At 38.6% G+C, this 12,406-nt stretch overlaps 1 protein-coding gene across 1 annotated transcript; it reads right to left on the bottom strand.

The window, feature by feature from the left end:
* Positions 1–4,745: 4,745 nt before the first annotated feature.
* Positions 4,746–10,051, bottom strand: LOC103714364 (putative xylan O-acetyltransferase 10). The gene is made up of 6 exons (XM_008801576.6): positions 9,751–10,051; positions 9,456–9,669; positions 6,597–6,768; positions 6,316–6,515; positions 6,070–6,228; positions 4,746–5,188 (listed from the first exon to the last, which is right to left on the bottom strand). Exons 1-6 carry the CDS (start codon positions 9,956–9,958, stop codon positions 4,849–4,851), a joined length of 1,293 nt encoding a protein of 430 aa, XP_008799798.4. The 5' UTR covers positions 9,959–10,051; the 3' UTR covers positions 4,746–4,848.
* Between the last annotated feature and the right edge of the window lie 2,355 nt (positions 10,052–12,406).

Consider the following 12,406-nt stretch of genomic DNA (forward strand, 5'->3'; position numbering starts at 1 on the left):
TTCGATTTTTAATGAAGAGGATGGCTCACGAGTTGGACAGCAATTTGGCAGGGAAGCTTTTGATTATCCCACCGTGTTAGCTTTGTTTGCAGCCAAATCTTCTCACGCCACCCAGTTTTTCAACCCTCCCTCTGTATCTTTCTGAAACTTTGCAGTGAATTGACCATATAACCATTCACCACCAAAAATTATTCTAGGCCTGGTCCTTGGTTCATCATTTGTTATTCTAAGACAGGGTTGCAACTTGTTTGAAGCAGGACTAACACCGGAAGGGAAAAGTTTTTCAGTCTTCTCCTCGGATAAAAAGAAAAGGAGAAGGAAAATAAGAAGAAAAGGTTTCAGTCTTGATTTCTGAACTTAGACCACACCAGTTTACTTGGATAAATATGGTTCAGGTTAGAAGCCATGCTTAAAAATCTAATTATTTTTCCATTAAAAATGAAAATCTGAGCTAGTTTTATGAGTACCCTATACCAACCTTGTAGGAGAACAATTCTTGCTAGGGCTGCATGCACTGCTCGTGGTTTATTATGTGAAACTAATTAATTCATGGTTCAGTTGGATGATTCCAGGATACTTAGTGGATTCAGGAATACATACAGCGAATGATGAAAGAGACACAGAGTAAACTAATATAAGACATCGGTGGATTATAGTTCACCGATGTTTTTAGCTACAACTGGCTGGTTAGTTTCAGACCACACATTCTTTTCCTGCTTCAGAGAAATTATGGATGATTATTTTGGATAGGGGATGGCTTGTGTTGCTGGAATTTGGATCTGGGGGCGACCGTCGGCTGAGGAAGGGGGAGCTCTGGCGAGACTCGACGAACGGCGGTCTGGCTGGCGCGCGACGTCCTCTGGAAAACCTGTAAGAAGCCGGTGGCCGGGGTTTCCGGCGCCGGCGCTCCGATGCTTAAGTTAGAGGGGGCAAGTGTATGAACGGGAGTAGTCAATGTTCAGAGTTTTTCCTCCTTCCTCCCTCTCTAAAATGGGAAAGTTCCCCTTTTATAGAGAGGGCTGGGTTACCTGTGATGTGACGGGGCAAACGGTCTGTAGTACGATTGGGCATGCAGTAGAAATCAATGCTCGATCGTGTGAATCAATGCCGTTACTGTAGGAGATTAGGCCGAAGCTCTCAAGTCATCATGGAGTCATACCATCATTCATAGCCAAGCAGGTTTTCTGTAAGAGGCTTGATGTCCGTAGACAACAGAAGCCATACGCTTTAATTGTTGAGTAAGCTGAGTGCCTGCAGGAGCCATACGCTTTGATTGTTGACGAAAGCAAAGCGTGGTTTTTCGGTCGCGCTACGGGGGGATGTGACCACAGCGCGAGTCCGGCGTCTCTGGGTCAGTAGGGCTGCTCAGGCGCTTCCGGGTCAGGGGGGTATGCTCGGCGCCTCCAGGTCGGAGGGTATGCTCGGCGCCTCCAGGTCGGAGGGTCTCGCAGTCGTGACGACTTATATTTTTCCCCTAACAGATTGCATAAGCAAGGGAATACTCGATATACTTATCAGGAGAAACTCGTATCTCACGCTAATGAGTATAAAAAAATGCATTTGATCAAGTCAAGAACTTTCTATCAACATTTGACTTCTACAATTGAGTATTATATGCTCTTTCCACATTTGCTGATTTTAAGAAATCCTCTTTGCACTCAGTTTAGGATGCTAACATCTCTTTTCCTAATAGGAAATTATGCTCTTACTTAGGATACGAATTTAATGCAGATGATTTATTATGAATCTACACTTGATGCCACTATTGAGTCCAACGCTGACTTTCTCTAAACAAAGAGTGTTTAGACTTGTCATGTGATGGACAATATCACCACTGTGAAAAATTTAGGAAAATTGTTAGGATTCCTCATCAAACTCTCGCATCCATGGTTATCCTTTCAGGTTTGTTGCACATAGAAAAACGTTATGCTACTTTATCAGAAAGGCTACATCTGTTTACCGAGATCCTGCGATCGTTCTCACGTAGTTTTGGCAGGTATGATGAACACTAAATGAGAAATTAGTCTTGTTTCACGAACGACAAAACTCAAACACAAGTTGCATCAGTTTAGACCAGGAAAGAAGGCCTCGGCATTTCATGAATGAGATTAGGAGACTCTTCCCTAGTGGTTACATTAATCGACAAATATAACGTCATCATGCACATCGTGCTTAACACATTTCAGTTCGATATCATCAAGTGCAATTTGGAAGCTTCTTGCATCTGATTCCACTTAAGACAGTAGTTGAAACAGAACCTCTTCTTCTTTTAGAGGAAGTTGATTATGTAACTGATCTTACTAATTAATCTTTCACCATGAACTTAGAGCAAAAAACATTACATACCTAAAAATGTATTTTTCGAGAAACTATTAATTCTTCTTACAGTTCAACAAGGTAAGTCCAATAGAATTATACAAAAAATGCACGTCGTATTGTGAACTTTATATACTTGTGGTGGTGGCTCACCCAAAAGCTCCAGTTGGTCTTACCTACTTTTCGAATGCAACTCTTAGATGAGTTTGAAGATCTTCAGTGCAACTCTTGGATGAGTTTAAAGATGCTTTTCCTCGATCACAAAATAAGCTTTTGGATAGTCATGTTAAGGTAGCATGAGAAATCAATTTTCCGAATAATTTCCCATCCTTATTGTTGTTGCATGGAAGTTCATGTCACCCATCTGTTAATGAACTAATACTGAAGAAGCTATTCATTTCTTGAACTTATTGAATGATGGATTCTTTGTGTGGACAGTCGACTTTTTTTTCAGATCCTAACCCATCATCAAAATTGTAGAAGATATTGGACATTGGTGGTTGCACCAATGAACCTACAACAGACTACCAGATAGTTGAAATATGAATGCTGAAAACTACCCTAAACACCATGGAATTAAGAGGTCACTGCATGACTCGAGCTATGTATTATCTGCTCGATCAGGCAAAAAGAAGGCATTCCCTTGATATTTCTGATAGTCAAAAACCCGTACGCTGTGTTGGACGTAGCACCTACTCTAAATTTGACTAATGTTTTTCATGATTAGTAATCTTAGTGCTAGTAAGTTTAGGAAAAGATTTGAACTTCTAGGATATATAAGGTTTACTATTTTTTTGGTTGGACAGTTGATTATTTTGATAGGACTTTTCACCACCAAAAGAAGTTTACATGAATTAACCAATATCTGCATTTCTGCAGAAAGATGACTTTAAGTCCTTGACTACATTTTGAGTGTGGACACTAGGCTGAAAGCAGTTCATAACATGACAAGTACATATATGACCAAGTGTCATTCTGGGGCCTAGGTCGAAAGAGTAATCAAAGCAGTCACCTTGGTAAATGTAGGGAATTTGCAAGAGTGAGTTGATTTTGTTCTAGTCTCAACAAGTTTTGAATTTTCTGTTGCAGCATTTAATAGAAGTTGGTGCTCAATCTTGTCTAAATTCCATACATAAGGACCACCAGTAGGCAACTACAGCTGAGGATCCGCAAGTGGCCATAAGAGTTCAGATCCAAAGAATCGTAGTCAACCTGTTCACTCCATGTTTGTATGTGAAACATGAGTAGAATAATTCATTATAAAATTGATAAGTTGTTTGTCAGATGTATCAAGTGCATATATGGGCACTTCTTTCTTTGCCTTCAACATTAGTACCATTCTCTGCCAAATCCAATGTTACGATCTTCTAGAAGTAGCTTATATCAAGTTGCCTAAAGTAAGCTTCCATTCTGAATCTTTCTTTTGAAAAAAAAAAGCTTGCATGTTGGAGTTCTTAACTAGTATATTATTTTTTTAAGGTAATTAGCTAGCATATTATGCACTAGAGCTAAAGTTGTTTAACAAAATTAATAAAAACTTTTGCCTGATGACGACTCCATACATGGTGACCATCTATATTTTCTTGCTTTAGATGTCCAAGGTCAACTTTTGTTTGACTTTTCATAACAGAGTAGAAATTGGCACATAATCAGCCCAAGCTCAAGGAAGATGTGTTATTTTTTTTTCAAATCCTAGAATAAAAAATCTAAGAAAGAAAATGAAGGCAAATATTTCGTAGAAATTACAGAATAATATGGATATATGCTTTTCTTTTAAGCAAATTTTATGTTTTACTATTTAAAAATTGACACTTTGATTTTTTTTAATGAAAGGGGAGGGCAAAGCCCACCCAGTTTATTAAAAATTAGAAAATTGACCTTTCGAAGCTAATGGATCAGCGGGAACCCACGGTTTCATAATTTTCTTCAAGAATAATCCTGCTAATATATCCTAAGAAAGGAATACATGGTGACCTGCTTTATGGCAAGAAGAAGAATGAGATAGAAAATAGAAATCAGCATGGTTCGAAAAAAAAAAAAACAGGTAAGTGTCGTTTTTTGAGAGTAAAAGAGGGAGATCCATCTACATTATAATTATCCAGGTTCGGGATTTTGAAACATGCTAACCACAACAGGTTCCACTTTACTAGATTGTGTTATATGTAATAAAGAGGGATACTTAAAGGACAGAGAAGGTGTTGATTTCCATCTCTCAACAAAGACATGACCCTTTATAAGGCCGACTCATTACAGTGGCATCATGTTGCTCATTCCGAAACTATTTCATAAGATATTTACTTTTCCTTTGTGTTCAAGTGAAAATTTCCTAGTTCTCTTCTTACTTACTATAGAGAAGATATAGCAGGTGTTTCGTTCTCAACTGATAGAGAAGACCAAATAACATGGGGAAAAAAAAAATCAGCTACACATTTTTAAGGCCACGATTAGTTTCACTTAAAATATATCGATGCAACAAATATTAAGTACAAGAAAAATGGAAGCATAACTCGTATAAATGACTTTGTTCTCTTCTCAGGGAAAGAAAAGCTTGGCATACAAGAGCTCATTCCATGTATCCTGCAGTCCAGGCAAACACCAGTGCACACAATCAGCATAGCTTTTCGGGTTAGCAAGCTGCTCTGGTGTCAATGGACTCCATTGCTTCTTGTAAATTTGTGTGTGTGCATCCTTGCGATACTCCGATAGTTGAGTGATGTTGATGAGAGTTATGGGCACCTTCGCTTTACTAAACACCTCCTTAATTACTTGCATTATGCCTTTGCTTGAACTGCTTCCCCAATAGGTTGGATCCTTGATTGGAGTTGTCTGGTTGTAGCAGTTCCCATCTGGCTCACCACCCCATTCCTTGCTCCTGTCAAACCTCCTCAATTAGACTTTGAAATGAGGACCAGGAATTATAACTTGTCCATGAACCTCAAGGGTTATTAACCAGGAATTATAACTTGTTCATGGGCCCAAGGATATCAAACCTCCTCGTCAAGTTCGCATATTAAGAAATCAGCTATCAATCTAATTCCCAGGTGCAAAGAAAATTACAGTGCATATTGTTCTTTCTTTAGAGAAAAAACAGAAGAAAAAAAAGTTTAGGATGCAATCCAGTGGATGACCAATTAATGATAGGAGGAAGAAAGGAAATGCAATCCATGGAACAAAGAAGTTTTAGGGGTTAGGGGTATCTAGGCAAGGGCTACTCTTGTCTATTCCCTGTTTTCTTACCTATCATCAATGGGTCTCCCTTTTTTTTTGTTGAAATAAATTCATCATTTGGCTACATTTGATCCAAACCACTAAGAGCTAAGAGGCATACCTACCCTCTAAATTGCTTCTCATTAATGTGCCGTGAATATTCTGGATATATCGTGCATGTGTTTTATCTAAAAGAAGAAAGTATTTGATGGTAAGCATCGATCATCATCGATCAATTTATTTAAAATGAATTATATATATATATATATATATATATATATATATATATATATATATATATATATATATATATATATATATATTGATTTAGCAGAACATACTCTTGTTCTCTTTATCATAATTTATATAGAAACTTGTATTTATTAAAATATTGTGTGAACGTAGGAGGGAATGGGAGGTGAGCACCTCTTCCACTGAAACAGTGTTTTGAGTGCATTGGAGGACCAGGAGTTAGAAATGCAACTTATGTAAGAAGAGGTTGAGATGGATGGGCCCCAGCAGAGTAGTGTAGGGAAGATAACTCACGTCGTATGAGTAGGCGACATGCTGGTGAAGAATACCCTGTTCTTGTGAGTATCTATGTTCTTCTCCACCCATTTCACCATTCTCTTCAATGCTAACCGATACGCATCCTCCGTTTCCATCTCTAAAATTTCCTTCATGTCACCTTCGAAGGACCCTCGCCTGCGAATCGCCAAAATAAATTACAACATTAAGGATCAATTGCTAACAAGAGATGATAATAAGGAAATGAGCTGAGGAAGAAAGTACAATATCTTCATCTTCATTCCTGTCATCCACCAAAGGTAAGAATTGAAGACCAAGATGTCAACTCCCTTCCAATGCTGAGCATGCTTGTTGATTGACCCCGTTCGAACAATTCTATCTGCAACCCTGTGTATGACGGCGTTGTCGGAGTTGGATTCAACAAGAAAAGGAGCCCAATAGAATTCGATTGAAGCATTGTAATCCTAAGAGAATCCATTGGTTATTAGTTCATGATGCAGTAAATTGCAAGCTAGATAATTATAAAGATGTTTCTGAGATATTACCTTAGCTTTGAAGACAGTAAGTGAGTCGAAAGTTTCCATGGATTTGGCACTCTCAGGAATGATTCGATGCAGGAGACAGATCAAAGATACATACTGTCCGCGATTCAAGGAATCCCCGACAAACATCATCCGCTTCCCTCGGAGCATTTCGAGCATTAGAGTGGCATTGAAGCTGTAAATTGCGGCAAGCCCATGCTTGCAATTAGCAGTTGATGGAATAATCAGCAGTATGATCGAAAATACAATGTCATTGCTAAAACCTCTGGGCATGCTTTCATCTTATTATTTGCTGGAGACAATTACATTGCTAAATCCTCTAGGCCAATTGTGTATCACAATACTTATTAGTCATCGGACCTCTCATTGAGGCATACCAGGGCACAATTAGCTCCTACTCAAGAGAGCCTTTACATGGGCTGGTTAGGGTCTATGAAAAATTGGCATATTATTCGACTTTCTAATATGATGAATCCCACTCTCCAAACTTGCCCGTAATAGCTAGAGTGGTTCATATCAGGTTTAATGATCCTCTTGGATAAAAGAACACTTTTTCAGGTAAATTGCATCTAAAATGCAAGGGGAATTCTCTTGTTTTCCCACGAGTATTTTCCAAATTGCTTATTATCATATGATTATTTTTCTTTTCTTTTTAATAAAAGGGCTTGTAGGTAGTAAGCTACATAAGGAGATTCTCAATCTTCAAAATCCTAGTGAAGGCAAGATTTAATTTGAAATCACTTAATCCAACTACTAAGGACTTTAGCAGCTTCATAAGCTAACACCTTGCTTATAATTATTCTTTTAAGTATGGAGTAAATCTTGTAGTATATTACTTTGACTGTTTGACATCCCACATTCCAAGTATATGTTACGTGCTAACATCTTCTAATTACAAGATAAGATTTCTTGTTCTTTTCCCCTAATTCTCTCTCTAGATCTCTCTCTCTCTTTCTCTCTCTCTCTCATTTTACTTCTTTCTTTCTTTTTTTTTTCTTTTTGGTGATAAAAAGAGCCATCTCTCTCTCTCTCTCTCTCTCTCTCTCTCTCTCTCTCTCTCTCTCATTTTACTTCTTATATAACCCTTGTTATATAAGACTACCAAGATATTTTCTACCTTTACGTACAAATCATTTTTAAGGAGAATTGTTACCTACAAATTGTTAATGAACTTCTAAGTGTAGCCTTCATTTAACGACGCTGCAAGAACTGCATGCTAATTCCATCCTAGTTGTTCCCCTCAAAATATTATTCTTAAATTAATTACTAAATTAAAAAATATTTATGAAGCATCCATTTTATGCGGATGAAAAGCTGCCATGGTCTCAAACCCATGACTGCTAGCCTTGACATGGCAATTCATTACTCTACCACTCCCATATATCAGGCTAATTCCCGTGACTCAACACAAATCTGCTTGTACCATGAGGCCGAGAAACTTCCATATTGATCCATAGCATTATGCCACATCAAAAGCTGAAAATGTAACAATGGCTTTTATGGTATAAATTTTAGTGAAAAATTCCATGGCAGAGATGAAAGGGTAAAGTAGCTGTGTGTTTTGCCTAAGGAAAAAGAGCTAACAATATGGCAAACCCCACCTATAGGAACTCTCACATCTTCTCCATTTTGGCAAAAACTCTGAGACTAATATTCTGCTCAAAAATTATTTTGTAAATACTTCAATTGATCCATCCCAATGAAGAATCTCTAAATAGGAGGCCAATGATCTCCATAGACACAAACCTTCCATCAAAACATGGCTTAATTTGCCAATGAAATTTATGTCATCAGACTCCATGTGATTGTATCATTCCTCTAAATCAGCTTGTCAAGCTCCTTCCAATTGGGACCAGCTACTTTCCCACATAGGAATTGGGGAGACTCTGGTGATTATTGGTTACAGCTATGGCTGTCATGACCCAAGTAAAGTTGAGAAAGTATGCCTATCCGTCACAAAGACCATGTATGTGACTCTTAATGCAACCAGCTGCTTTACCACATAGGAATTGGGGAGACTGTGGCGATTATTGGTTACATCTATGGCTGTCAGGACCCAATTAAAGTTGAGGAAGTTATCTGCACGCCTATATGTCACAAAGACCATTTATGTGACTCTTAAATCTTAATGCAACCGTCCCTCTCATAGTTGGTCCCTGGAAATCTACTCCTCAGTCCTCACCACCCTACCAAATCTCAATGAAAATTATTTAGAAAGCATTTGGGCAGAGTTATCAAAGAAAGCAGTGAAAGCAGCATTTCTTATCATTCGTGATTCCCAACCATTAAACAAGTCATTTCGAGATGATTTGTCGTCACCCAAGTTGTCATCATATATTGCTCCCTTTCCCCTTCTTTCGAGCTCTACAGCCCCTTCCATTACCCTCTTCATCAAAAAAAATACAGCCCCTTGCATTACCCAAACTTAGGCTACTTCGGTACCTAACTTTGACACCAATCCTTGGAAAACTGCCTCCCCTGCCAACCACAAACAGCTGTTATCAAAAGATAAACCCATCCATATCAATCTTTCCAATTTGCCAATCTTATTTACATAAAAGTGTGACATCCCAGATTAAGTTCTTATATTCCAAAAAAAAAAAAAAAATCTTTTCTTTAATTCCAGACTTTTGTGCCGATTTCGGAATTTCTAATCCTATATTCACTTCTCATATCATGAAATGAATCTATGGATATCTTTAAAAGATAATAATAATCATAATAATTGGCAGCTAAAATTCTTGAATTAGGAAGTGATGGTGGAGGTGAGACACAAACAGACGCGCAGTAATTAATAATCCGATTTGGTTGAGAAGATAATCTCTCTTTAATTAAGAAAAATAATGCTAGAGAGATGCATACCTGGGAAGAGAGCAGCCATGGGGCTGCCATCGCCAGTGCTGGTAGCCGGTGTCCGGGCGGCCGTGGACCAGGCAAGTCAGCTGGGGCTGGATGTAAGGGCACTCCTTCTCCTCGTACTGCGGTCTCCTCTCCTCGTCGTACACCCACTCCCCTTCGAAAATGTTACAGCCCCTCGCCGTCTCCCCCACTGCAAATGGCACCACCTCATCCTTCTCTAATACAACACCAAGTCAGCCAAGTACCAAAAAAAGAAGAAGAAGAAGAAGAAGAAGAAAAGATTTCGGTTCATTTTTACCTTTTGGCTTTGGAATGTTTTGTTGTTGTTGTTGTTCGAAATCCTCTAGCTGTTGGGATTGAAGGAAATGCTGGCGAAGGATGCAGCTGAAGTCCTCGCCATAAAGGATGGCCACAAAGATGATGAAGGAGAAGGTGATGAGATAGGAGGAGAAGGGGCACTTTCTATGGGAGGAGGAGGAGGAGGAGGAGGAGGAGGAGGACTTCATCTCGATTGACTTTTTCCGGGATGGCAGACAAACGAGCCGAGGTCCGGTCCTTATGTTAAGAAGGACACAACCGCGTCCACCGCTGTTGGAATTTTCCTGCTGAATAGAAGGAGTCAGGGTAAGTCGCAAAATCTTATCTTCATTCCATTGGATATCACGAGTTTCACCACGGTCGGTTTCACATGGAATGGAAAAAATAATTTTTTTTACCCAGCATGAATTGGCCGGTCCAAATGTATTCTTCCCACGCTGTTAAAAATTTTTTACTTGGTTTGCTTCCAGAACACCCTCTGTTTACCCTGGTTACATTACATCTCGCCATGAGATGGAAGGAGAACGAAGTAAATTACAGGTGATGGTGGGACCGTCATGGAAGGAGGAACAAGGAAGTGGGGTTTCTTTGGTTCCAAGACTTCTCTCTGGGACGGTGGGACAGACGCAAGGTGGCAAAAAGAAAAGGTTGGGTGAGGTTTTGAGAGAGAGAGAGAGTGTGTGTGGGGGGGGGGGGGGGGAAATTTAATGGGGAATTTGGTGGGCTTTCAGCATCAGAGGTTGGGAAAAGATGGGTCTCCTAACATGGAGCTGGATCGCAGACTTCATGGCTTTTATTTTATACCAGAATCTTTTACTCCTTCCATCAACCACCTAATCCTGTGGCGACACATGCAGTCATCAAAAGCTGTCTTCCTAGGCTCGCTGGCTTTAGAAAAGCATATGCATATTAAATTTGAAACATAGTAGGGTCATCCATAATGATTTGACGAGTGGAAGAGCTGGAGATGTGCAGGGGCTCGGCAAGCTAATGGAACCGTTATACCAAATCCTCAAATAAAAAAACTGAATTAGAGCCTCATATATGAGAGTCAGATATGGTTAGTGTTTAAGTATTTACTATGCTTTCATTACCTATATCCTTTTTCTATCCACACTAATGTCTTTCTTATATTAGTTTTTTCCAAGTTATGGTTAGTATTTACCTAGTTTCTTTCTATTATCTTGCACTAACCTCATCATCTTCCAAACGTGGACTCTAAATGGAATCAGACCCGACCCTCTGTCTAAGTGGAAAAAAAAAAAGAAAAAAAAGGAAGGTGATACTTGGCCATTATGACTTAAATAATAGGTAATTTTCTTTTTTTTCAACATGCGCAGCCTGATAAGTAGCTAAATTAGGAGCATTTTCGGTTGGAAGGGATGAAACTATGAAATAGAAATGAAAATGTGTAATTCTTATTCCAGCCGTTTGGTTCAAGAAAATTTTATTTTTATTATAATTTCAGAAGGAAATAGAAATGTCTGATTCTTCAAAATTTAATTCCTACTCCCTTTTAGTATTTAAATTTTATTACGATTTCGATTCCAATCACAAACTAAATATATCAGACGATATACCCTTTCCTAATTTCATTATAATTTATTTCGATGTTGATTCTAGTTGAGAACCAAATGCATCCTAAAAGTTAAGTTATTCAATCCAATATATAATTAGCGGTGAATGGTGTGATTTTGAAGCTCGTTTTGGATCTCATATCCCTCATTTATTTTAATATCCTTTACACAAGCTTGAGGCAATCAGAATTAAAAAAACAAAAACAAAAAAGGGTACGAACGAAATGGGGGAGGCTACAGCATCTTCGGTCCTAATTAATAACTTCAAGTAAAACAGTCATAACAATTTTGGAATATCAGAAACTATCTTTTGAAATCATAATAGTGCCCTTAAAATCTTAAGGTTGCTGAATGAAACGGATCCTCCTCGTGCCTCTTACATTCTCCTCAACTCTTCCAACCATTTGGGCACATACCATGAAGATGGAGAAATTAAGCATCCAAATAGGAGTTACATTAGAGCCATGATGTCTTATGTTTGAATGAAAATTTATTTTATTTATTTATTGTGTCTAGCTGTTGGCTGGACGAGACCTTAGTCTAGAGTTTATTTTAATGAAAAAGAGGGGCGACCAAATCCACTAATCAATAGGACCTGAGCGTAGATTATTAAGGTCAAGCATGTCTGTCTATGAAGTAAAAAAAAAAGGATTGTTAAATTATTGCAGGGACATGCTACACGTGACAAGATTATAAGAATCTCAAAGTTACTAATGTTTAAGTTGTCCGATCTGTTGTTGTGGGGCTTTTGTCTAGGGCAGATAATAACTATAGAGATGTGTTATTATTTCTTTGGTCTTCTCTAAATTATCTACCTCAATGTGAGATCTAGTAAACTGGGCCTAGTCCACTTTATCGGCCCAATCCTTTTGGACCAAAAAAAAAAAAAGGAATATGCATGCCACGCACGTGCAACAACGGAGGAAGAAGATTCCCGATCTCCGAGATGGTCGGAAGGAATCCAACTCTAAGCTGGATTCCGGTCGCGACTAGGCTTATTTAGAGGTTTTCACCGACTCCTCTCTCATCCCACCGGAGATCTAACCCGATTTGAGCCCA

The sequence above is a fragment of the Phoenix dactylifera genome, chromosome 8, assembly GCF_051530095.1.
Source record: "Phoenix dactylifera cultivar Ajwa chromosome 8, Ajwa_hap1_PhDact_Kaust_v1.1, whole genome shotgun sequence".
NCBI lineage: Eukaryota > Viridiplantae > Streptophyta > Magnoliopsida > Arecales > Arecaceae > Phoenix > Phoenix dactylifera.

Excerpts from the sequence above, each read along its gene's own strand:
- LOC103714364 (XM_008801576.6), bottom strand. The coding sequence starts at position 9,958 with ATGAAGTCCTCCTCCTCCTCCTCCTCCTCCTCCTCCTCCCATAGAAAG. Across the intron at positions 9,670-9,750 it reads AAACATTCCAAAGCCAAAAG|AGAAGGATGAGGTGGTGCCA; the intron begins GTAAAAATGAAC and ends GTGTTGTATTAG. Across the intron at positions 6,769-9,455 it reads CATGGCTGCTCTCTTCCCAG|CTTCAATGCCACTCTAATGC; the intron begins GTATGCATCTCT and ends CGCAATTTACAG.